General features: G+C 38.7%; 1 protein-coding gene across 6 annotated transcripts in view; it reads right to left on the bottom strand.

The window, feature by feature from the left end:
- Positions 1–26,277, bottom strand: part of Nfib (nuclear factor I B) — a 215,201-nt gene that overhangs the window by 68,272 nt on the left and 120,652 nt on the right. For all 6 annotated transcript variants that reach the window (XM_027400206.2, XM_027400207.2, XM_027400208.2 and 3 more), the window contains exons 3-4: positions 23,653–23,706; positions 552–620 (exon numbers count right to left, since the gene is read on the bottom strand). In XM_027400206.2, the coding sequence (XP_027256007.1) occupies positions 552–620; positions 23,653–23,706 (123 nt within the window). The remainder of the gene's footprint in view (positions 1–551; positions 621–23,652; positions 23,707–26,277) is intronic.

The raw sequence follows: 26,277 nt of genomic DNA, 5'->3' as shown, positions 1-26,277 counted from the left end.
CTCAGGTGAGGTAGCAGATGTAGACAATCGGACATTGTTTGGGATAACAATGCATTCTATCTATATCCAAGTACAATCTGCAAAGTTAATTTCTGCATTCCTTCACACAGTGCATGTGAGAGTGTGTATCCTGTATATCGCCAACCCCCCACCAAAATGTTATAACTGAAAAAGCACTTATCTACAGGAAACTTATGTGGGTTATCATAACAACACAGAGTACATTTAATTAATCACACTTCCTTTGATATAAATGCCCATCTATGGTCACAGAGAGAGCTGAACTGAATGGATACTAATTTTATGACCAATAAGAACAGCCTAGACATTAATGTTATACAACAGAAAGCCTTGATGAGTTGAATGAAAATATTTTACAAAAGTAAATAATATATTCACTTATTTTATTAGGAAATTTAAGGTTTATTAATTATTGAATGTTAAATTCAAATACTTCTGTGTAGTCACTTTTCACATTGTATCTAAGATTCAAAATATACAAGATTTTAATCATTCTCTGTATTTATGAAATAAGAAAACAATTTACTTACTTCTGGATACCCTCACAAGCTCTGATACATTGAAGACTCCGGATTTTACAAAACTGTCCTCAAGGTATCCTGAAAACAAACACCAAAGGGAAAATATCAGCACAAGTGGGGAGTAAAAGTGCCAGTTACATTCTAGAATTTGTTCATTTTGAGACGAGAACAAAAGCCAAGGACGCTTATTCAAAAGACAGCATACAGGGGCTGAATATAGACTGTCTGTTTTCAAAGGGAAGAAGCAAAAATGTCATAAATAACCCATGGAATTTCCTATTAACTTTCTAAGTTTGTAATTGGTAGGATCGGATTTGCCATGGCAGTTATATGGAGAAGGAAGGTTGGGACACACTTTAAGGCATCTCACTCTGCAACACCTGGAAGGCCACAGTCTACCATCTAAAAAAAGGACGGGCGGGAGATAGAAAGAAAAAGGAAAACCACAACCACAATTAGCACCTTATTGGAAATGCTTCAAAGATCTCTCAAAACCACTGCTCTTTCACAAATCCTTCCCTGACCAAAGAAAAGTGAGCTGTTGCTACCAGAATTGCCAGCCTTGTTCCAGGGTCACTCAGCAGAAAATCAAAACCTGGGACATAGTGAAACCCCCTATGCACCAAACTCAATCTATAAACCTTCTGTTTTCTTTGCCCACTTTTAATGTTTTCCTTATTCTTCCTACTACTGGATACCCTTCCCCACCTTTTTGTTTTCAAGAACTAGATGTTTATTCAATAAATGACAGTGAATCCAGGACTTCAGAGTCACATATAAACACAGAGTCCACAGTGGTCACAGTCCATAGTTCAGGATCTGGAGGAAACCCTAGCTCATTGCACAGTGTCCAGAAGTTTTAAAATTATTTCTAGCAAGAGTGTAGTCACACAAAGCATGAAAGTCTGAAATGCTCACAAAGGAAATACTTCCAGAGCAACACCCAGAGTCTCAGAACCCATGACTAGATTGGATTTCACACGAAGCTTTATCGCTGGCCAAGGGTCAGATTCAGTACAGGGAGCTGACACATGGGTGGTGAGCCACACAGAACCATCAAGTCAAAGATCTGGGAGGCAAGTCCTAGCCACCTTTTGCCAGTTAAGGGATGTTGGCCATGTAAGGGTGCACCTTACTTTGGTCCTTGTCTACATATGAGAGAGAGAAAAGTCAACTGTCTCAGAGTTATTATCAATACAATGTAAGGTAAAACACTCAACTCATGGTAGAAGCAAACAGGGTGGGGTGAGACCCTGTCCCCAAACAGTGGTTACCACTACTTAGATGTGAGCACTATATTCACATCCAGCAGAGCCAATACCTGAACACTGAACTGTGTACAAACAGCCTCAAATCATGTAAGCTGTAAATTTTTACTTAGAAAATTCAGCCACCCAGAATGCCTAAGAGGGAATGGCTGCAGAAGCATGGGGATGGGGGGTGCGGTGTGGGGGGTGGGGGGGTGAGGACGCACACATGTGGGAGCATAGCTTTACATTCAACCTGTTCACCCTTTAGAAAGCACAGAAAGGAAGCATGTCTCATTTGATGATAAAGGCTAAGTCTCAAATTTAGTCACTACTCTGGAAAAAGAATCTATTTCTATGAGAATAACAAAGTGTCCCTAGCTGATGCACTTCTATTTTAGGAAACTGCTTGAGCAATGAGTTCTTCACTAGGTTGAATTTGTTTCAGAGATTACTGAGAAATGTCTGTGCAACCAGTACTCTATAAGGTGTTAAAAGTCATAAATGCAAAAACGGAAAATTGATTCCATTTGCCTAGATGGGAACAGAGATGCTTTAATGTTCTAGGCCCCTGTAGGTTTTGCTATTTTGTTGGCTTTAAAGACTAGCTTATTAAAATTTACTTTATAGACAGTAACATATTTAATATGTCAAGCAGACACTCATCAGTTATTTAGCATCTATGAAGCCCATACACTGTATTATTTTGCAGCTCCTGCCTGGAGGGCGCCTCTCTGTACGTGCTGCCTTCAACCCTCAATGTTCTAATGAATGATGACATGTTCTGAAAAACCGTCCCCCCACCCCACCCTATTTCCTTTGACTCTCTCTGGCCATACATAACCTCTATCCTCTGTGCTCACATCACACCTACTTAGTCCTAATTTTACACTTTACACCATTCAGATTTTCCAAGATATTTATTTTCAAGTATTAAATTCTTTGTTGGATTATCGGTTCCTTTATTTAGGGGAGTGACTAGGTTTTGCTTTTCACTGTATCTCCCTCAGCAACTGACTCATTGCCTATATATAGAGCAACTACTAAATGAACATAGTACAGCATTTTAAAATTCAGCTTTTAAAAACCAAGGTCATAAATTAACAGCTTAGTAATCTTATAACGAGATAGCTATAGCTGGCATAAAATCCACAGGTAACTGCACTGGCTCCATCACTCCCTTGAACTGCAGCACATGGGTCCCAAAATAACTATGAATGTGGCCCAATTCATTTGTAGATGACATGTTACAATGTCAAAAGTTTGGACTCATAATATAATAGGAAAAGTAACAATTAGGATCAAATTATAGTCTTGGTGCTGTTGTATTTTAATGTGTAACTTTGGGTATATAGTACAAATTAATGACCAAAGAATTCAAGTAGGAACATACTAATGCTTGCAAAATAAATTTATGAAAGAGGGCCACTGAAATGGCTCAGTAGATAAAGTCATATGTCCCCAAGCCTGACAACCTGAGTCTTAACCCTAGAACCCACAGAGTGGAATGAGAGAACTCTCCCAAGTTGTCCTCTAACCTTGATAAGGGTGTGTGTGTGTGTGTGTGTGTGTGTGTGTGTGTGTGTGTGTATGCACTTGTGTGTATGTATGCACACACCAATATTTAAAATCAATGAATAAGAGAATAAGTGTTTTACAGTAAATTTACATGAATTATATCACATGCAATACACAATATCTCAAAATATAGGTACCATCTTAAGTTGACTTCATCATAACCATGAGTAGTTAAAGCTCTACATGCTTCTTTGTGACAGGGATTGAGACAGGTGGTATGGGGACACTCTGAGCCTAATCACAAGGGAGGGATGAACCACCTCAAGACTAATCTTATGCAGGAAGATAGGCAAACACAAAACAATGATGATTCCACAGTGATAAGAAACTGAAATCTATAAGGAAAAATGAGAGATTTGTTTTTACCTAAACTATAAAAAAGAATGAAAATAAATCAGAACCCAATTCTTAAAATGTAACCCCACAAGATCCACTGGACTCTATTCCTGTGTAGCTCATAGAGAGATCCAAGTGAAGGGAACATTGCCAAACAGCAGTAGTAATGCCTACTGACAATAAGCTGATGGTGGAAAGCAGGTGATGGGTAGCTGGGTTTTGTAGTAGAACTTTCTGTTTTGTGCATACAGCACAACCTGTGTAATGAACAAGTCACCTAAGACAGACATAGAAAAGAATAGATGACATAGCTCTTTGACAACTAATAGTGCTTGCTCAAGTAGACAGAAGACAAATACTTGGGCAAATAATTGGGAAGGATCTTTCTCACAGTGGATCCAGAACCCTGCAGAAATTAGAGCCAGAGATTCAGCAACATACCTTGGTACTACTGAGGCCAGAAAATACATTGTAGCCTCCCTGCCATGGAGACTTAAAGAAGCACAGTTTCACATGTTACACAGTCCACTGTAAATCTCTACAGCTAATGAAAAGGCCAGATATCTTCAAGTAATTTGGAGAGATTCAGAGTAAACTCACTTCATGTACCAAAGGAAATGTGCCCGTTTTTGAGGCATAGCAGCTGCTTAATGGTTATAGAGCAATATTACACAACAGCGCAAGCCAGGAGAAAAGAACAACTCCAAATTTGTGGAATGCTGTATTTACATACATCTATGCTCTTTAAGAAAAAAAATTGAGTGGGAAATAAAGAGCTTCACAAACAGAAAAGTCTCAAAGGCAATATCAAATTATATTATTTTACTTCTTTTTTATTTTTCTCAAACAAAACAACAGTAAATCACTACTCAGAAGTTAATATAGTGTTTAACCTCCTTTACAAACAATAACAGAAGGGACACAATGGCATATCTGTTAATATCTCAAATTATAATCAGCACCATTTAAATGTTAAGCAACATTTACATAGAAAATCTAAGGGAAGAATGATAACACTCATTTTTATGGTCTACTGTGTTCTATTCTCGAAATTAAAAAAAAAGCCACAGGGAAAGCAGTTATTAAATTCATGAGAGCTAGCTTCAAGCATTTGAAGGACTGTTAATGTAGATGGTAGATTAGACTTATTCTGAATAATTCCAGGAGCTGTTTCTTGGCTCCATAAACAAACAGATCAGCCATCCAATGAGAGAAGTCCTAAAAAGCAACATGAGTCTGCAGTGTTAATATTAACCAGCAGATGCCCAAGGACTATGCTAAAAAACCTTCGAAACCACAACATGGCCAGAGTTGTGACTTAGCATTGCCACCATTTCAGGGATGAGGAACCTCTCTGTCCAGAGGCGGAAAGCTTCCTGTTGGGTCTGAACTCTATCACTGGATGTGAGAATTCTCACTTTGGGTTAAAAATAAAAAGAAACAAATAAAAACCTGCCAAAAGGCCCTCTGAAGCCCCTCAGATGCCACCTTCTTCTGTGTTGATTCCCCTATATTGCTTTTCTTGTGCTCTTGTTTCAAAGAAGGAATGATGGCACAAGACACCTACCAGGTACCACCTAGCCTTTGATTCTAATAGTTTGCTTCTGTCAACAGAATGAGATGACTTACCTCTCCACTATGGGTGCCAAGGGGAGATGAGGAAATTAGCCCACACCAGCTCTTAGCCAATCTCACAACAGACATCACAGACACACTAAGCCATTGCTACTTTTCTAGTAGGAGTGTTATGTACACCGCTCCACTTTCAGCCTCCTGGAGTTGATCAGATCCACGGTTGAAGCCAAAATGGGTAATATGTCTCTGCATGGAGACTAGGTCTCAATCGTAGTCATGAAAGATTCTAACATCAAAAAGCAGTTTTGTCTTTCAATACAAAATTTAAGTCCTTGATAGCAAGACTTAAGTGACCAAATAGTGTTAGGAAATGTCCAGTATTTCCAGACTCTGACAGTGCTGGATATATTTTTTATATATTTTTAGTATTTCCTTCCAGTTCTTAAAACTTTTTTCCTGCGTATCTAAAACATATACTTATATGGTTTTATAAAATTAAAACAAATTTGATTTAACCAAATCCATATGCTGATGTTTTCTTTTCAATGTCCTGTCTTCCCCTGTTTCAGAGGCATGGTTTCCATGACGACACTATATACTTGATATGACCATTTATTTGACCATTCTCTTGATTGTTTGGCATTTTAGGTTATTTCCCATTTTTAACAAATACTATAAACAGCACCACCATTAAGATCCTCATACACAGATCTTTGTCAGCAATTCTCATGATTTCCTTCGACTGGAGTTCTTGGAAGCGGGATTACTAGGTCAAAGAACAAGCTCTCTCTCAAAGCCCCTGGTCAAAACTGTCCGGATGCCTTCTGTGAAGGTTTCTGCCCAGTTAGATTCCCCAGGGAAAGCTGCAAGCTTGCCTCTCACCAGCCTGTGAGGTACACTAGAAACAGCTTGTCTTTAACTGTGGCAAGCTGATCTGGGCAAGACATCACAGCAGCAGGAATACTGTAATTTTCATTTACTTCATTAAGATAAAATTGAACTATTTTCCAGATTCATATTATTTCCTTGTCAAAAAAAATTTTCAAAAATAGAGCTTTTGGGGACAAAGGAACATAACACTGACAAAAACAAATACTAAAAGTATATAAAAGGATGGTGTGCTGGCAGGAAAATTTAATACTGACCATTACCTCTAGGTGGTTACATTTAAAGGCAGTTTATGAATTTTTTCTCATAAAAAAAATACTAATCTTAATTTTCCCCATTTCTCCCTTACACCTTTCACTCATGCTTTTTGTTTGTTTGTTTGTTTGTTTTTGTTTTTTGAGACAGGGTTTCTCTGTGGCTTTGAAGGCTGTCCTGGAACTAGCTCTTGTAGACCAGGCTGGTCTCGAACTCACAGAGATCCGCCTGCCTCTGCCTCCCAAGTGCTGGGATTAAAGGCATGCGCCACCAACGCCCGGCCTCGCTGGTGCTTTTCTGTACTGGAATCATGATCCATGCTCATCACAGTAGACAGTTCTTCCACTGACTGATAAACCATCTCCCTCTGCGTTCTCTGTGTATGCTTGGGAAAGTACTGTAGCAACTTTGTTCCTGTGAGACTATCATATCAGAGTGATGAGGATGCATCACAAAATGGATCTGAAGAGAAAACAAAAGCATGGCTTCAAAAAAGTTCTTTAAAGTTTAGAGGAAACTCACTGATATCACCTAGGCTGTGTCTGTTTCTCAGACAATACTGTATGGCTCATGACTACTGACTTGCTTTCTACTTCTGAGATGAGATTCTTATTCAAAATTACATATGATATAGTCCTCTATCTTTGTCTTCGCAACTGAGTTGAATTTCCCATGGCTAATGCTGGAAACAGTGATTTTTAAATGGAACTATCAATCATTACAAAGATGCTTCATTGTATTTAAATAGCCTAACATTCTGGTATTAATTTTTTTGTGTGGTACTAGAGAATCAAACCCAGGGCTGGGCGCATCCCATTAAAGTGTTATACCACTGAGCCATGTCTCTACCCTGCTAATATTAATTTAAAACTAAGTTTATCCTTTATTATCAATTCTGAGTAGTGATTGAATTAGGGAATCAGAATTAGATATACACTTTTAATTCACTCCATGAAAATCTTCACTTTTTGAAACAGGTATTTTATAGTTATTAACATATGTAGTGATATGGTGTTTGTAAAAAATAAACAGTGTCTGAAGATCAGAGGGTGGAGCATGCCACTAGCTAGTAGATAGACAGAAAGTGAGAAGGCTGGGCAGAGACAGGAAGTGAAATGATTGGGTGGAGAAAAGATTATAAGCGGGAAGAAACAGGAACTCACTCTCTTTTCAGCTAGGAAGTGGGCAAGGTAAGTTGTGGCTGGGGCTTGCTCCTTCATCTCTCTGATCTTTCAGCTTTTACCCCTATATCTGACTCCAGGTTTTTATTACTAAGACCTATTAAAACTTGCATTGCAAATATCTTACTTGATTTGTATGGTATGACACTGTACATGCACCTTTACTCTTGTCTATGGATGTGGAAGATAGGTCTCCCTCTAACATGCTAGAACTTCATTCAGCAGTAGTACTTGGGTTACTTACGTGAAATGATAAAGCAGGTTCTCTATCCTCCACATTGCTCCTCTCTGAACACAGAGGAAACCCACAGGATGGCCCTGTGTGCAAAAAGCACTTCCCAGGCAAGCCTGACAGCCTGAACCTGATCCCAGAACCCACAAGGAAGGAAAGGACCATCTCCCAAAAGTTGTCCTCTGACCTCCATGTGTTCACTATGGAACACAGGTACACACACACACACACACACACACACACACACACACACACACACACACACACACACACACAGTAACATATATTTAAATTATAAAATGAACAGAAAACAGAAGAGGAATAAGTTTGAGGTATTAAAAATAAATAAATGGGATATGAATACTTGTAATAAGTATAAAGCAGAACAGAACGCACGAAATATATTATGTACAATACATGTAAGTATTTCATAAAAACATATTTTGTACAATACAAGTAAGTATTTCACAAACTCCACATGAACATAAAGCAACTACTAAAATACAGAAACTGGCTAAAAGCATAATCACCAGAGGCATCAGAAACCATGAGAATTTTAGTACCACTCTTCCAGAAATTAGCATATCTATTAATCAGACTATACCATGAAAATATATGCAAATTGTTCTGTATTGCTATACCAATGGAACTTCAAAACAAGTTGATCATGTCCACAACTACAGAGGTAACTTTAGCAAATCCTTAAAAGTAGAGGCTTCTTTAGGTCATATTGTTTCATCTTTGAGAAATAAAATTGATAATAAATAAAGAAATGAGTAATTGTTCTAAAATTCCTTGGAATTAAGAAAATAAACAATGGATGATTACAGAAAAAACCAAAAGAGAAATTGCAAACTATGTAGGTAGCAACAAAGAGAAAAAGAGAACAGACCCAATTCTTTACCATCAAGAGTAACGAATCAGTCTAAGGAAGAGGAGGGGGAAACTATAATGGAATTAAATAGCATTTCTGCATGTTTTTATTGAACAAGTATGAAGACAATTCCCCTCTTGCCCCAGAGCCACCGTTCAGCATGAGCTCAGATGCATAGGAGTATTCATATTTTGATGGCATTGATGACTAGGCTGCTAGGAATAAAGGGACGATAATTTTAAAATAATGAAACTAAAGATAAAAGCTGAAATGTGCAGGTAAGAGAGAGGGGAAGTGAGATGGCTCGGTGGTGAAGAGGATTTGCTTGCTCTATCCAGTTCTATTCCCAGTACCTACATAGGGCCTCATAGCTGACTGTGACTCCAGTTCCAGGGAATCCAATGCCTTCCTCAGGCACCAGACATGCATGTGCTATACATACATGCATGCAGGCAAAAATACCCATAAATGTAAGATAAAAAATTTTAAAGAAAATAGGAATATTAAGATGATAAATAAATTCCTTATAAAGAACAGAGGACCCTTTTTGCAAGCCTGGCTAAGAAAAAGCAAGAAAACACATCAGATCAGCAAGGATACATAACCAGAGAAACCAAATGCAGTGGTCGGAGAGGATCGCACATAAAACTGACCACAGCTTTGAAAACTCAAATGAGCAATTACTTGGTAAAATAAAAGTAACCAAAATTGCAAAGAACTGGAAACCCTGAAATAGACCAATTATCCTGGTGCAGAGTTTCCCAAAATTTTCTCAACACTGAAACCACCTGGGGATCTGAAAACCAATGAATGTTTGGATCCTGACCTCAATTATTCTGACTTAATTCCTTTGGGGTGAAACCTGGACAGGAGAGAGTGTTACATTCCCCACAAGCAATTCAAATGTGTAGCAGTTTGGGAAGCACTGTGTTAGCAGTGAACCAAACAGCAGAGAGCAAAGCTCTGGTGCATATTGGAGTCTACACAACTGCAGGATGGCAGGCTGAACCCTGGAATTAGAATCTGTGGGTGATTAGAGTGAACTTCAGAATATGGCCACTCCAGAACAGAACAGATAGGTGACTGAACAGCCACCTTAAATAACAACAGGTCCAGATGGGTGCACAGCTGGGCAGAGTTTTGGTCTCATTTACACTACCCCAGACCTTAGGAAATGAAGACAAATGTCCTGAAGATTAATATCTCATGATTCTTTTCTGAGACCAGCAGACTTAAGTTCTTAGATGCTTCACTTCCTTCATGAATCCCGAGCAAATAACCAATAAAAAAAGCTCCAGCACACACAAGTGCAACCCCATGAACTCTATGTAAAAAATCCTTCACTGGATATAGTGGTGCTATCCAAAGGACAAGTACAGCACTGCCATTAAGGCCCATGACTGAGTACAGTCCATTATCAGAAAACTGAAATCCTTGTGGTAAGGCATAAACACTCACAGGACCACATCAAGATCCTGACCGTTCACTTCACAGCAAAGAGCTGCTTTACCGAATCTCAAATCTAAGCAAAAACTATGATCAAAGCTAACAATAAAGACTAGCAAAATCCACCAGCAAATTACTCTAAAAAGAGACAGCAAGTCTGCCATTCCTTGTTTCTGAACCTCCCCGTAGCCTCCTCCTATTTTAGTTCTTAAAAATGCTATCTGGAAATAAGCCAACTGCAAAAAGACAAAGACTATATGACTTCAGATATATGAGTTATAGAGAGCAGTTAGGCTGATAAACAAAGCAGAGCAGTTGTTGGGGGCCAGAGAGGGACCAGTGGGGAGCTGTTTAATGGACTGAGTTTAGATTTGCAAAATGACAAAGTTCTTGAGAATGCTTACATGGTAATATGAAAACATTTATCACTACTAAATTGTATACTTGAAAATTATTAAGATGGCACATTATATATTCTGTATATTTTTGCCATAACTTTAAATATATAACTTGGAATATAGTACATGACCATAATATGACTACGTTCAGAAATAATCTTCACTTTGGCATTTATGTTTGTAACATTGTTTACAATAATTACCGAATACAACTGTACTTACAATCAACCCCACAGCTAATCTTTATACTTGAATATATAGGAACTCAAAATTTTTGAGTTGTCCCTACTGCTTTCTTGATTTTTTTTTTGAGTTATTGTGAGTTAAAATGGGTCTCCAGGGGGAAAAATATCAAAAAAATAAGAGGTAATATTTTTGAGGCCACAAATAAAAGTGAATTCCTATCTGTTTCCTTTGAATGCAAAAGTTCGATGGAAAAGTTTTCTTCTCATAATTTTAAATATCCCCTAACTATCTTCTAGTATTTCATGTTGAAAAACAGAAATATGCAGATAACTTATTTATCTATGATGATCAAAAGATTTTCTGCTTCAGCTTTGAAATATCAATATTTCCAATATCAATATCAATATCAAAAAATTTCCAACTGGATATAGTTAGCTTTTTGGATCTGTATATTTAGACCATTTTTTAGCTGATAGAAATTTTCTTCATTTATCTTCAATCCTATTTTGCTTCTAAATACTCTGATTTTTCTACAAAGGTGACATAAATTAATATTTATCACCAATTATTTAAACTTTTCCCCCCTCTGCTTTCAAGAGAAAATAGCTTGAGTTTGTTCTCTGTGTCAATGATTATTTCCACAGGCTGGGGTCTTACTTCTCTGTTACAGACTTTAACAATATGAAAACAACTTCTTTTACTATTTTTTCCATCTCGCATGCTTCCATGTTTATTCAAACTGTAGTTTTTGTTTCATTTACCAATCAAGTTCTTCCTTCTGGATAAACTGCTTCTGCTTTTCCCCTAGCATATTCAAAGACACACTTTTCTAATGGTACTAATAAAACCTTTCTTTGTTTTTTTGTTTTTTTGTTTTTCACCATGGACCTATTAGTGTGGTTGTTTTCATTTAACTGTATCCAGAATTTGGGTTTGGACTTGGTGACGTATGTGGCTTTCTGTTGGCTGCGTAAGTGTAATCTGAGCTGAGTATGTAGAATGGCTGTAGAATGGGCAGAATCAATATGGAGTCCTATCTTCTCACTCAGGGGCTGCAAAGGTTCCTCAACTTTATAAAATGGTAACAATAATGACGATGAAGATGCAAGTGCATGTTAATTATACACCAGGCTTTGTGCCAAGCCCTTCAGACTACCTCAGCCCATACAGCAGGTTCCGCCACTTGTTGTAACTGTTGCTGTTGATGTTGTCACTGTTGTTGTAGATGATGATGACTTAAACTTCTTATACTTAAACTTCTTAGTTCCCCAAAAGCACTAAACTCAAAGATTTAAGATGAAGATTAAATAAGAAAATGTGTTAAAGTACCTCGAGTTGGTAAATAATTACTGAGAGAGGCAGTGATGTAATAGGAGCAGTATTCATCAAAGTTGCCAAGAACATCCTCTGACACTGTCAGATAAGGAGCTGGATTCTGCTCTCTCCCTTCTGACCACCCAGCTGGTTGAGCATTTACCAGGTGACTATAGGTAGAAACCTTCAGGATGGAGGACCACTACAAGGGCAGATGGACCTGAGCTTAAGAAGGACCCTGTTTTGTGGGATAATCTAGTTAGACTGGACGGGGACATTTGGGGGACACACCCAGGAAAGGGGCAGTAGTAAACGCATAAAAGAATCAACAATACTCAACAACTCATCTCACTGGGGGCGAGGACTCTGTGGTTCTGAATTGGTGATTTTTATTAGCCCTACACTTCTTGATCACCTCCCTCCTGCACAGTCCTGACTGGGGTGCAATTCACTTACAGGGCAAAGGAGTGCTGCAAACACGCCACAGAAATATCTGAGTTTTCTGACTGAGGTCAGGAACTGAGTATGGAGGTCCTATTATGTACTCCAGGCATAGGCTGTTTAACGTATGTGGCCTGTGCCTCCACTTCACAAGTTATCAGCACTGCTAAGTACTATCTCTGGCCAAGCTCAGATACCTTAGGAAGGAGAGGCTTACAAAAGAAAGAATGGGATGATAGTCATAAGGTATTCAGAATTCACTAAGAGGGATAGATTTGTCGGTAGAGGCACTACTAAGCACTCTTATTAGGAAACTGAATAGTGGAGAGGCTGAAGAAATCCTACGAAGGAGGCCGTCAGGGAGTACAGACAGGCTAAATAGCAACTACGGTGCGAGAACATAAATTAGGGACGAGAGTCCTGAAGAGCTGCTTTTACAATGGCCAAGGATTTAAGTTGAACCTAGAGTACTGCCTTGGCAGCAGAAGGAGGAAATGGAATAGCGCATTTTACAAATTATGGAGGGAACATGGGCCTGCAGCATACACATCAGAGGGCTAAGACCCAAGGCAAAACTATCAGCTATTGAGGTCAGGAAGTTATTATCATGACTTAGATGAACTAATTAAAGTGAAAATAGTTGTTAATAAACACACGTTACAATTTTAGCACCAATTATCTTCTTTTGAAAACACTTTGACTTCTTTCTTTTAATTAAGAGTAATGCCCCCAGTGTCTAGAGCTCCTTCATTCAATCATCCATCCATTCATTCCTCAGTCCTCCTCTCTATATGCTTAAACATTCATAGGTACTACTCCACTCTCCTTATGAAACAAAGCTGTGTGTGTGTGTGTGTGTGTGTTGGTGGAAAGAGGGGCTATTCCTAGGTATTATCCAGGACTGCAAAGACCAAAAGAAGATTGTTCTACTATGTCTCACCAGAAACAATCCCTTAATTATTAAGAAAAATACTGCTCTGGCTAGACAGTAGCACAATTCAGAAGACAACAACAGTTCAAGACACTGAGTTTTAAATCTAAAATCCACTGCATTAAAACAGTCTAAAAAATAACCAGTGAAGGCAGCAATTTACAAAATATCATGGCATTAAAGGGTGCAGTGTGTGTGTGTGTGTGTGTGTGTGTGTGTGTGTGTGTGTGTGTGTGTGTCTCTGTCTGTCTGTCTGTCTGTCTGTCTGTCTGTCTGTCTGTCTGTAAGTCTGCCTGCACCTGCTCCTGCAGGTGCAGGTCATGAGTGTGAGCATAGGAACACAGGTCAAGGTCAGCCTATCCTGTCTGCCTCTATTGCTCTACATCAAACATTCTGAGACAAGGTCTGTCATGGAACTTGGCTTACTGGAGATCGACCTGACTGCACTCCTCCAGGACTAGGGTGATAAATGCACGTATGCACCTCCACACTGTCTTTTCCTATAGGCACTAAGGATCCACTCTCATGTTTTTGCACTTACGCAGCAGGCACTGAACCCAATGACCCATGTCCTCAGCTCTGCATTTGATTTTATTAATAATCAAAAGATCAAACCTAAAGTCAGACAGGTTTACTGTCTTCTCACTCCTGGCTCTTGAATACTACAGGGGACATGGATATACCCTTCCCCTGGGAGAGGTGACATGATACAGTCAAAGTACAGAGAGTATGGAATACCTTTCGTGGAGCCAATAATCAAAAGCATTTCAACAGCAAGAAAACAAGAGTCTGGCCCTACTTCTACTTTATTAAATAAACATGAAAAAGGACATGGTCTCTGAAAATTTGCTTATGTTGCCACCTCCCCAAAATTCTTAACAACTTTGAAAATCAAAACCTGCTAAATTATTCAAGGTTCATTGGCAATGTTAGTTAAAAGGTAGAAAGAATCGAATTGCCACACACACAAGTCCTTGCTTTAAATTATTTCATTTGGTGTCACAGGAAAAAGCAAGAAAATGGAAGACTCTGGTAGACCAGCCTGGTATCTTTTTTTTGTTTGTTTGGTTGTTTTTTTTTTGTTTGTTTGTTTTTTGTTGTTGTTTTTTGTTTTTCGAAACAGGGTTTCTCTGTGTAGCTTTGGAGCCTATCCTGGCACTCGCTCTGGAAACCAGGCTGGCCTCGAACTCAGAGATCCTCTTGCCTCTGCCTCCCGAGTGCTGGGATTAAAGGTGTGCACCACCAACGCCTGGCCCAGGCTGGTATCTTAAAATGCTCTTTTTAATCCTATCAGGTAAAAAAAAATTAAAGCTTGAGTAGTGAGGAATACATGTGTGATATTGCCTTGTGCTTGTGCCCCATCATTACAGGACTCCTCCCTCTTTCCACACCAGGATGCCACAATGCTCTGTGCAGGCAAGTGAGTGCAGGAAGCTGCACTTTACAGCAGCAGTGACTGCAACCAGTCTAGAGAGCCAACCCACTCTGTGCTGCAGAACTATCCTCACATTCCAGCTGTGAATGCATTATTAATCTGTAGCTACACACTGCAAAAGTAGTGCTTGAAAATACACAAGGGGAGGCTCACACTGGGAGGAGAGGTTTTTGGACACAGCCAATCATTTTGAAAGGAATACAAAATAGTTGGCTGAAGGAATCACTAAAATAGTGCCCAGAGGAGTAGGTCCAGGCAAAACCTAACCTCTGAGTTCTTGGGACTTTGGTATGGGAATTCTGTCTGGAAAACCAACATATTCAACAATGAGAGAAAAATAAGTTACAGTAACATCTCTTAAAATTTAACATACTACAATCTATTTGTGTCAAGACTTCTGGGAAGTTTTCTGGAACTATGTACAGTGTAAGTTAAATGCCTATATCAGTATATTACATTTTTTATTTGGAATCGTTTTACATGGCTACTTAGTTTCAGACACTACAAAATCTTAAGACTGTTAAAATTAAACCAAACAAACAATTTGAAGACCTAAGACAAGCCCCTGAATCAATCTGTCCTTTTCTCTCACCTTATGGTGGAAAGACAGTATTTTCTCCCTTATTTGAGCTCTATTATTACCAAGTGACAAGTGCCACCCTGGTTAGTATAATGAGGAATTAATACTTGAGATAATATCTGGGTGAGGAAAAGGCAGGCTTCTGGGCAAGTGCAATTATGAAATGGGGGAGCCTGCTTCCCAAGGGAGCCAATCCCACTTCCTTGAGCCCCCTTATGCCATCCCTTCCTAAGCTGATCTGATTCTGCTCTCCCATATGCTCATCCTAATTGTACACTCCCCTTCCCATCGTCATCCTCCATCAGTTTACCCCTGCTACCACCATCCTCCCACACTACAGCCTCCAGGTGGTGCGGGGTGTAGAATGGGAGAAAGCAATGGTCCTGTATTAAAATTACTACCAAATAAAGTTTTGACTCATGAAAAAAAAATTAAATTAAACCTACTTTGCCTGAGAGTTGAGACATCATACAAGTCCTTCCAGCTTTCATACTGAATTTATAAGAAAAGTAAAGAAGTTTGACAGAAATCTGTAAGTACATACACATTAAATTTTGCTGAAAAATATTTCTACAACTATTTTATAAAAGATAAACTAGTATTAAGTTAATCATAATTAGTTAATAATTAATTCATAACTGTAATTTTGCTACTGTTATAAATTATAATGTAAATATCTGACATGCAGGATATCCAATAGGCAACCCCCAAAGGGGTCATGACCGACAGGTTGAGAACCCCTGTTCTAAAACTACACTGCGGCGCTTGGGTTTGTAAGTAGTGGGCCATCCTGGGCTTTTTTTTTTTTTTTTAACCATATCCATGCTTCATGGCAAATTCATGCACAAGGTCAGAGAAAAGAAGCACAGGAAAGAAGAGACAATTATAATGGTTCTATATAATTTCAGACAAGAAATCATGTTTAGAGATTGTGGTGGTTTAAATGGGAATGGGCCCCACAGGCTCTATGTTTGAACGCTTCCTCTGCAGCTGGTGGAACTGTTCAGGAAATAGGACGTGTGGCTTTGTTGGAGGAGGTGTGTCACTAGGGATGAGCTCCAAAGTTTAAACAGCCTTTGCCATTCCCAGTGAGCCATTCCCATCTCTCTGCCTCATGTTTGAGGATCAGATGTAAGCTCTTAGCTACTGCCTCAGCACCATGCCTGTCTGCCTACTGCTATGCTCCCTACCATAATGGCCTTGGACTCTCTGACCCTCTGGAACCATGATTCCCAAATTGAATGCTTTCCTTTATAAGTTGCCTTGGTTGTAGTGTCTTTTCACGTAGTAGAAAACGAACTAAAATAGAACTCAAACTAGGGTGACAGAATTGAGAACTTGAGTATTTAGGTAAGGGGGGGGTCCCTAAGAAAGTCAAAGCTTCTCCAACCACGAGTGACTGGGAGATTCTGATAGTGCAAAGATACTTAGAAAGGAAAGCAGACAAAGTAAGCCTGATAGAAAAGAATGTGAATTTAATTTTGAAAATGTTACATCTGAGTTACCCATGAGACATGTTGGGGAGCAAGTCTAACATGTTGTTGGAAACAAGGGTCTGAGACATTAGAAGAGGAATTGCTCCAATGGCATACCTTTGGCCAAATGAAAAGTGAACACAGTCTAGAAACTCATAGGAGTTACTGAAAACCAGGATGACTAAGGCAAGGGAAAAAAGAAGTCATCATAAGCACTTAAGCAAACACCAATTTCTGGACTTCTATCAGATGTGTTATTTTCAAAAGGAAGGGGCAAGTTTTAAAGAGTACACTCAAATCAATGATATTCCAGAATATGGGCCACCATGGTGGTTCACACCGGTAATCCCAGCACTTGGTGGCTGATCTGAGAAGATAGCTACCACTTCAAAGCAAGCTGGACTTCAGAGTTAGAACCTGTCTCAAGGAAAACAAAGCAAAGGATATGTAAGCTGGAACAGAATGGAGAGGAATCACGTGGGCTGAGCTCCTATAAAGTTGTGAGTTCAAGGGACTCACTCAATGAGAACAGAAGCCCACTAGAGAGTTGATGGCCTTTCAGTCCAGTCAGAAAAAAGAAGAGAGTCTTTGGTGGGGAAAGCTTGTTTCCAGGACAAGATATAAGTCTTTACTAAGAGTCAACAGTAAAAATAAGAGATGAGAAGGGCTAGGACGAATAGACAGACAAACTTTAATAGGGATGGAAAAACTGGTGGCTACATAGGGTAGGAATACCATGGGGAGGCAACTGGGAAAATATATTTGTACAGTGTCTCTGTGAAGGTCTAACAGATAAAGTCTTGCCAGGGGAAATGTTGCCCAATCCCCAAAGAGAGACTGTACCTATTCTCATGACAATATGAAGAACCCAACAAAGTCAGTGTACCTGTCTCTCAGTGTCAACAGACAAGCAACAGACTCACTATCAAAAACTCAAATTCTATTCCAACATGAACCTGAAAACATCCACTTCTTTTGCCTCCATTATAAATAAACCTATCCAATGTTTCTCTCTTGTTCCATTTCACTTCTTTTTTCTTGCATCTTCCCTCTGCTTTCTATACACAAAAAAGCACAATACAAAAAATATATTTGGTTCCACATTAAACAGTTCTTCCTATGTAAAGATTTCCTGACCAATCAAACTGGAGAAAAAATATAATATAAAAACACAAACAAAAAACTAAACTCATTTTCATAAAACACCTGCAATTATCTAGGTGTTCTGTCTGTTCCTTGCAAATGGTCTGGAGATTGCTGAGTTTCTGAGAAGTCAGCTGACCTTCTCAGTCTCCTCATGACCACATAATGACAGTAGAAGACAGGGTTTAACTCAAGAGGAAAATGTCATCTCATACTTTTTGTTCCTCTCACTCTACATACACCCTACAAATTAGAAACAGTATTCCACAAATTTGAACTGAAACACTTCAGTTGAAACACTAAGCAAAATTTAATTCCCAGCATATATAAAATATTGTATGTACTTACAGTTGAAACTTGGAAAGAGGGGGATTAAGTATAATTCATATTTTACAAAAATCTGTAATATTAGCCTAGTAGACAATAAGTAACCACCAGGTGAAATTTTACTTATGGCCTACTCAGAAATTCCTGAATTCGTTAATGATACTCAGTGTGGAATGACAGATTATTCCCAAGCTCCCAACAGGTAATGGCTGCTTATACTCTTCATTTTGAGCTCAATCAAATCCAGAACCTCATTGTCTACCATGTAATGTTTACTCTTGAACTTGATAGGCAGTGATAATTGATATGATTTGTAACTGATAAAGTAGGCTATTGAGGTGGAAGAAGAAACAGGGAAAGCTCTCCTCTCAGGATCTTACGAGATACCTCTAAACTATCTTTCTTTTAGTAAATTAACTATTTCAAGCAATTAGGCCAACTTCATAGTAAAGGCCTGGCTTGGTGCCAGCTGCTGTGCAGACCAAATTTGATGAGTAGGTTACATAGAAGTACCCATGATACACCCTGTAAAAATGAGTAGATGAGGGCTAAGCACTCTTCTGGGTCGTTCAGAATAATTTATGAAGAACCCTTCCCTCATCTGTTCGTCCTTTAGTCTTGATCCTGTCTCAACTTTGAACATTTAAAGACTTCATTGAGCAGGTCTCTAAATGAGTAAGAAGAGAAAGAAAAATGATTCTAAAGCTAATTTACCAAGCAAAAAAAAATCCTTTGATTTTTGACTGGCACAGGTCTAATTCTTAAATTACTTAAAAGCTTTACCAACATGTCAAGTTTTAACTACTGTTAACTATTCACTTCAAGACATTCCTTCTTATTCTTTTGTACATAGGAAATTTGCTTATAGTTTGTTGCATATTATCTAATACCAGAGTTTTGAATTATTCATCAGTATTATTAAACAATATATCTTCCTTCATTTAAAAAATCTTGACTGATAGAAATGAATGAGGATGTAAAAAGGAGTATGAACTTTTAAAGAATGGGTTATGATTTTAAATATCAAAGGAAGTTTCTTTTTTCTTTGACTGTGAGAGCCTAAAACCACTTATCTGTTCATGAAATTAGGAAGAAAAACAGTTTATGATTTTAAAACTATTAGAAAGTATTATGTATACTCCCAAATCTAAGATGTAAAAACAAAGTGAAAGGTTAGGCAAACATGGGCCCCAATGTTGCCAGTGGGTATGAAGTACCTTAAAAGACGCTGAGCCGCCGGGCGTTGGTGGCGCACGCCTTTAATCTCAGCACTCGGGAGGCAGAGGCAGACGGATCTCTGTGAGTTCGAGGCCAGCCTGGTCTCCAGAGTGAGTGCCAGGATAGGCTCCAAAGCTACACAGAGAAACTCTGTCTCGAAAAACCAAATAAATAAATAAATAAATAAATAAATAAATAAATAAATAAAAGACGCTGAGCCACCTTCTCTGTCAGTACTAACTGATTTTTATTAGTTTTGTGGCACCCCTCTGTTGACTTGCAGTGTGGGATCTACCAAACAGGTTTGGGGAATGAGCAACTAGAAATTTGTATGATCTAAACAATTTCTTAAGTGAAGACAGGCATTGCTGGAGTTGACAGAGATTCTTCATGTGATTTAATTATTTACTCATTTCTGTCTTTGCTACAGAGAAGGGACTCAAGCTGGCTGACTCAAGGTCACACAACATACAGCTTCAAGGTTCATATAATGTCAAGCCACATACAAATGTCAACATGCACACCAAAGCACACACTCCCAAAAGAAGAAAGTAGGAGATTAAACTGTAAACCCATTCATTCTAAACAAGAAAAATCTGGATAATGAAAATTGAAATACTTCAAAAAAGTTACATCAGGAAATTTATAGGACTTGCACTAGGATTCAATTTTTCTTTACTGCTCTACCAGCCAAGGGAGCCTCCCACAAAACCACAGCCTTTTTAAAATCTGATGGGTCAACTGGAGAAGAGGTCAGATTCAACTTCCAGATGGCTGTTTTCTCTTAATATCCTCCCATTCCAGCAGTAAGCAGGAGATTCAGTTTGGAAAATCTAAGGGGTCACAGTCCAAGTAATATAGATACAAAACACCATAGCAAATCCAGGCTAAATCCAAAAGACTACAGTCCAATGATGCATCTCCTACAAATAGTGATAGTATTTGGAGATACAATCAGATCTTAGCACAAGTCCCTCAACCCCTGTCACATCTAGCAACCACAGCTGCTTACATGGTGAGGAGAAGAAACTTGGAGGATAAACATGTAGTCTCAGATTTGGCCACAAGCAAGAGACAGATACATCATTAAGACAATAAAATGGCCAAGTGCTTTCAATGAAATGTCAAAAGTCACTATGTCAAGCAGTCAGGCACCTTCTCATTGTATAGCACCTTAGCTATGAAAAGAACGTGCAACAGAACAAAACTTTAAATTATAAACAGGTGGAGCAACTTCCATAAAGATTATTTGAATGCTTTTATAAACTACAAGTACCAAGAAATTATTTAAATACTTTACCAATGACAAACACTAAATATCCCTTCTCCCAAAATGTTTTTGTTTGCTTGTGCTGAAACACTAATCCCAAATGAAAGCATGAATTCCAAAACAAAGACCCATTTATCTATCCAGGTCTATAGTCCAGTGTTATGGGCATCGGGGTCAGGGGTGCAGGGCAGAGAATAAAGTATAATGACACATGTGAAAATGGCATAATAAAACCAATTAGTTGCATATTAACTTTTTAAAAATGAAATAACTAAAAACACTGTATATTATTTTAAAAGAAGCTCAGAATCAGTAAAGAAGTAGTGACTATGTCAGACAACCAAGAGAAGCGGCGCAGTGCAGAGACAGATACATGGGTGTGCTGGATGGGAGACCACCTTCTTGTCAAAAGTCAGGAACAGAGTCCAAGAGCTGCTATGCCCCAAAAGGCTGGGATTTTCATTACCTCTTCCTAAGCTGTTGGGAGCCACATGCAGTAGCAGACAGGGGCAATCCCCAAGAGTTCCACATCTCTTAGGAGAAACCCTGTAGCATTGTAAAGGTGTGCAGTGTGGAGGCCACATTTTGCAGAAGCAAGCAGGAAATTTGTCTCCCCACTTGTGACACCAATCTGAATTTTCCCATTAATGGACTGTGGCTCCCGAGACAATGAATCAGGTCAGCCAAGGCCAGAACTGAGAGATGGAGACAGTGTCCTAGGATAACTCTCCTGAGCTCTCAATACCTGGGTTGCCAGTATACTTTATCCCAGCTGACTATAAGACAAGAACTTGATAAGGTTCAGGTTTCTTGTATTTAAAATTGAAAAATATTATTCCAAAGGCCTGGTTTATTTCAAAATATTGTAGAATGTATTTTTACTTTTACCAAATACTTTTAATGATGAGAGGCTATCTCAAAACAAAAATTCCTTAATAAGCTCTACAATAATGTCCACACCATGAACATGTTAAATGATGGATGTTCCTGAATGGTCAAAGAAAATGCCAATTTTAATTTAACATCTTAAGTTTTTGACAGTTATCAAAAGACATTTCCCCCAAAGAAACTTGAAAGTTGGGGGAACTGATGTGTTCTAGCTGGTTTCTGTTTGTTTTCTTTGTGAAAACAGAAAAATGAAGATACTCCACACAGGAGGGAGCAGAAGGAAAATCTAGCCAACCCTCTAGACAAATACCAAAAATCCAATCCTACCATTATATAAACACACAAAGGTCATGGCTCTGCCCAGCTCTGCCGAGCTCCAGCAGACAGCATTGGATGAGCCTGAGCACTTGCTCAGAAATGCACTTCACACAAGGCTACCTCAGTAATTTCAATGAGGCTGCAAACAGCAGCAAGGCCTTTGTCTAGTCTGGCTTTTAAGATGTTTTCTCCTCAAGGTGTTTTCATCCTTCATTTATTTAATTTTGTAAAATGGATAGAGGCTTTAAAAGTTTATTTTTTAACTTAAATATTTTATGTTCTGCTCTCAGTTTACAGCATTAGAATATTTATTAAGAAAAGTCAATTCAGTATAAATTTAAAATATGTATTGAATTAGTACTTTTCATCATTGGAGTATACAATATGTGTTGAATTAATACTTTTACCTTTGGAGTATATAATGTATATTGAATTAGTACTTCCATTGTAGAGTATATAATATTTTCCCAAACAATATAATCTTAAGTAGAATATTCTATATAGAATAATAATATGTATATAGAAAAAATAATTTTCCTAAGGAAAAACATGGATACGTATCAAAAAAGAAAAGTAATTTTTTTTTATTTTGTATTTTACATGGGATATTGGTTGCCACATCTCTCTAAAATAATTTTAGGAGAGAATTAGCCTATTTTTGTGATTTGGTAATCTTAAGGTACTGTAGCTCCTTATTAGCCAAGCACTAGGACTTCAGAGCAACAGAAAATGGGAGAAACCTCAGATGCTGAGGATTTACACTAGGTGGTCTGTTCTAGTAATATAGCAGATGAGATTTTTGGAAGGCAATTTTGGCTCTTTGGGGTTTATTGTGTTTTACTTTTGTTTCTGTTAAGAATATTTTTAGAACACACCTTTAACAAAATCACAGATACAATTAAAATTCTTATGGCAATAGGAATTTTAAATTCTTCATTAGATTTATTCTATTTTCTCATGAGAAGGAAAATACTGCTCTAAATCAAAAGTAAAATGTTGTATGTGCAGAATGTAGAGAAGAAAACCTCAAGGGCAGTCAAAATGCATATGCCCATTCTCATGTCCAGCAAGATCCATTTCTATCTAAAAGTAAAGAAGGCCATATGCCCCTTAAACTGAAGATGGTGAGTTAAAAGTCTTGCAAAAACCTCTTCATTAAAACATAATGACTCACCAGTACCTTTCTTAAAATACAGTGCATAAACTGTAAGAATACAAATATTGTTACCAGGTTTTCTGTTTTGTTTTGGGTCTTTTTTTTTTTCTACTAAAAAAAAATAATTAAAAGGTTTTTAGCTGTTCAAATGCCTAAAAGACACGCAACTAAACGTGTTTGAATCAGCTTTAAGGATGCCAAAAACAAAAAACAAAAACCTCTGTGCTCAGGTGAACACTGAGGGCTCCACTAGGAAGCAGTTTCCACTATGGAGACCTACACACAATCACATCTTGTCCCAATCCTACTGCCTGCCAGAACAAAACAGGCAGCTGACCAATTATGGGTGTTGATCTATACAGGGCCCCTTTGTTCTCCAACAATGTCAGGGTGCACACGTCCGGGGACACATATTTACCTGGAGGATTCTTGGCAGGATCATTGTGGCTTGGACTTCCTGATTGTCCAGAATCTGTAAAGAAATCACAGAATATGTTTTCTTTTTAATTTGTTTTGAAAAAATTTCACAATACTAAGAAGGACTTAAAAAAAATTTAAGGTACAACAATGAGGTGAAGTGTTTAAGTAAAGCATACTTTCCCAAGCCTTTTCACAGCAACGTTTTATTCATCAAACTAGATAGATGCCTATACATATTTCTTCGTCAAAGGGAACAATTACTCATCTATAATGCTTTGGGGTGGAGAAAGGTTTTCCTGCGATGAGAGGTCTGGCTGCAAAGCCACTGAAGCCATTTGAAGGTTAGGCAAATATCAAGGCCGGATAGTAGGAATTTGAAATAAAGCAGATATTGTCCCTTAAAAGACACAATCTAAATATAATTAAGAACACTTTTAAAAACCTGAAAATATGCTTTTCTTCAGAGAGTAAAATACACAGAAACAAGAGCCTTGTCTTCCAGGCTTTCTCACGAATGTTCACGTATCCTCTCCAGTAATCCCCCAACCTACTGGATCCCGGCCCAGTTCTGTCTGCATCCCATAATAGCAATCGATTTGCAAACACCAGGAAAAGCATAAATTACTAGGTGGAAAACCAACATGGCTTTGTGGAGAGCAAATTGTTGGATCAATTTAATCTCCATCTGTGAGATACAGACAGACTCTTAGATAAGGAGAAAGACGCCGCCACAGTCATTTGGAGCAGCCCAGTCCATGCCATTCTTCACCAGCACCACAGAATGGGTTTGGAGGACTGGCACTGTCAGCCAGTGTGCCTGTCCTAACCAATCCATGCTCTGTGTTTGGCACACTCCTCTGCCTCCATGGACAACTTACTGTCGGGGAGTTGCTTTGAAATCTTTTATTGGTTCTAGCACTTGGGTTTTGTCTCCACAGCTACACTGCACTAGAAAGGAAGGGGCAGGAAGCATGTCTACCTCTTTGTCTTCCCAGGGCTGTTCATGGAGTGAACATACCAGGCTTGTAGTATACGCCAGGGGAATGGATGGCTCAAATTCAGCAGCCTTCTTTGCTTGTCTACAAAAAGGCAAGTTTGAGCACAATATGAATTTCAACAAAACACGGTACTGGCAGAGTCACCAACTGCCATAAACCCACAAATCTCTTCCTTAAAACCTTGCCCTTATACTTGAAGCAAGGGAGGGACTGAATTAAGCAGAAAATCAGAGTGCTTTTGTTTTATCAAGGTTATTTGGTTATGCCAGGTAAGTGATTAACATAGTACAATTGTTCTTCAACTCTTGAAGGTAGGAACACCCTGTTAGTGTATTCCTGCATAAAATTTGGTTATTTATTTCTGCCCTTTGCCTCCTGGTCACCAGGTCATGGTGAAGAGGACTGGAATCCCTCTGTCCTATTTCCTTGATTTTTTTTTCTTTACTCTAGAGTATATTTCATGAAATCCTAGCAAACTTGTTTGTGATTCCCACACTGTCCTTCACCTTGCTCCTGACTTTCCAAAATGGAGGGAAATAAACTGAAAAGCGACCTGACTGCACTGGCTAGTATCTCTAGCAGCCTGAGACTGGAACTCTTCTCCACGACCCTTATCCATCATCGCTGTTTTCTGAAACTGAGGCGAGACTGGGTGGCCAATAACTTAAAGGAAGGATCTTTTTCTTTGTTACTTTAAAAGAGAATACTGTGCTTGCCACTTTTCAAACCTAGATTATAACAGTCACAGTAAAATGTTAAACTGTTTCATTTTGTTATAGCCTCTGAATAGCTAGCTGCTTTGGGTTCCTCTAGTGTCTAGTACTAAGGTTGCCTGGCACTTATTTTACCTCTTCAAGGAAGTCTAACCTGTTGAGATCCCTACTTACAGGGTCAGATTCATGGACCAGACCCTCCACAGTTTTTTCTTTCCTCCCTGGACCTACTTCACATGTACAAAACTCTAAGATAGGCACATCTAGAAACAGCAAGACAGAAGGCTGCAGCGGTCATGAGCAGGCAAGTTGCACAGCAGCCCCACTCCAGGAACTGTGGACTTTAAACCTGAGCCTTATCATGTTTGGCCACAGTGACTGCAAGATGGCACCCATCCCCTCCCTCACCTCTGCTGCAAAACTTGTATTCAGTAGAATAAAGACCTGAGAACCTGCTCACTTGCCATAGTGTAGTCTTCATTTCCAAAATGCCCCACACCCCAATGGGGCAGCCTTTCTCAACCTAGCCATCCCCTTCTTGTGTGTGTTAAAAGTTACACTTTCTTGTTTCCAATGACTACAGATCAATGTCTTCAGGGGGGAAAATCCATTTAAAAACAAACAAGCATTCACTAAGAACAACGTTAAGAGTTTGAGGGAAAGCTACATAACTCGTCCACAAGTTTGCTGTCTACAACTGGTATTTACTGGTGGACACCACCCGGAACAGGTTTTCCTTCATACTCTAAAACCTGTACCTTCTCATGAAGCAAAATAGCAAATACTGTGTACCCAAAACACAGATGAGGGCCCTGGAGAGGACAAGCGACACATTTACTTCTCATACTATGAATTCTAACACTGCAATCTACTCTGATGTCACCTTAGATCAGTCACTTAATTCCAACTGCT

This window comes from Cricetulus griseus, chromosome 2 (genome assembly GCF_003668045.3).
Source record: "Cricetulus griseus strain 17A/GY chromosome 2, alternate assembly CriGri-PICRH-1.0, whole genome shotgun sequence".
In the NCBI taxonomy this organism is placed as follows: Eukaryota; Metazoa; Chordata; class Mammalia; order Rodentia; family Cricetidae; genus Cricetulus; species Cricetulus griseus.
This window is presented reverse-complemented; position numbering and strand designations above follow the sequence as displayed.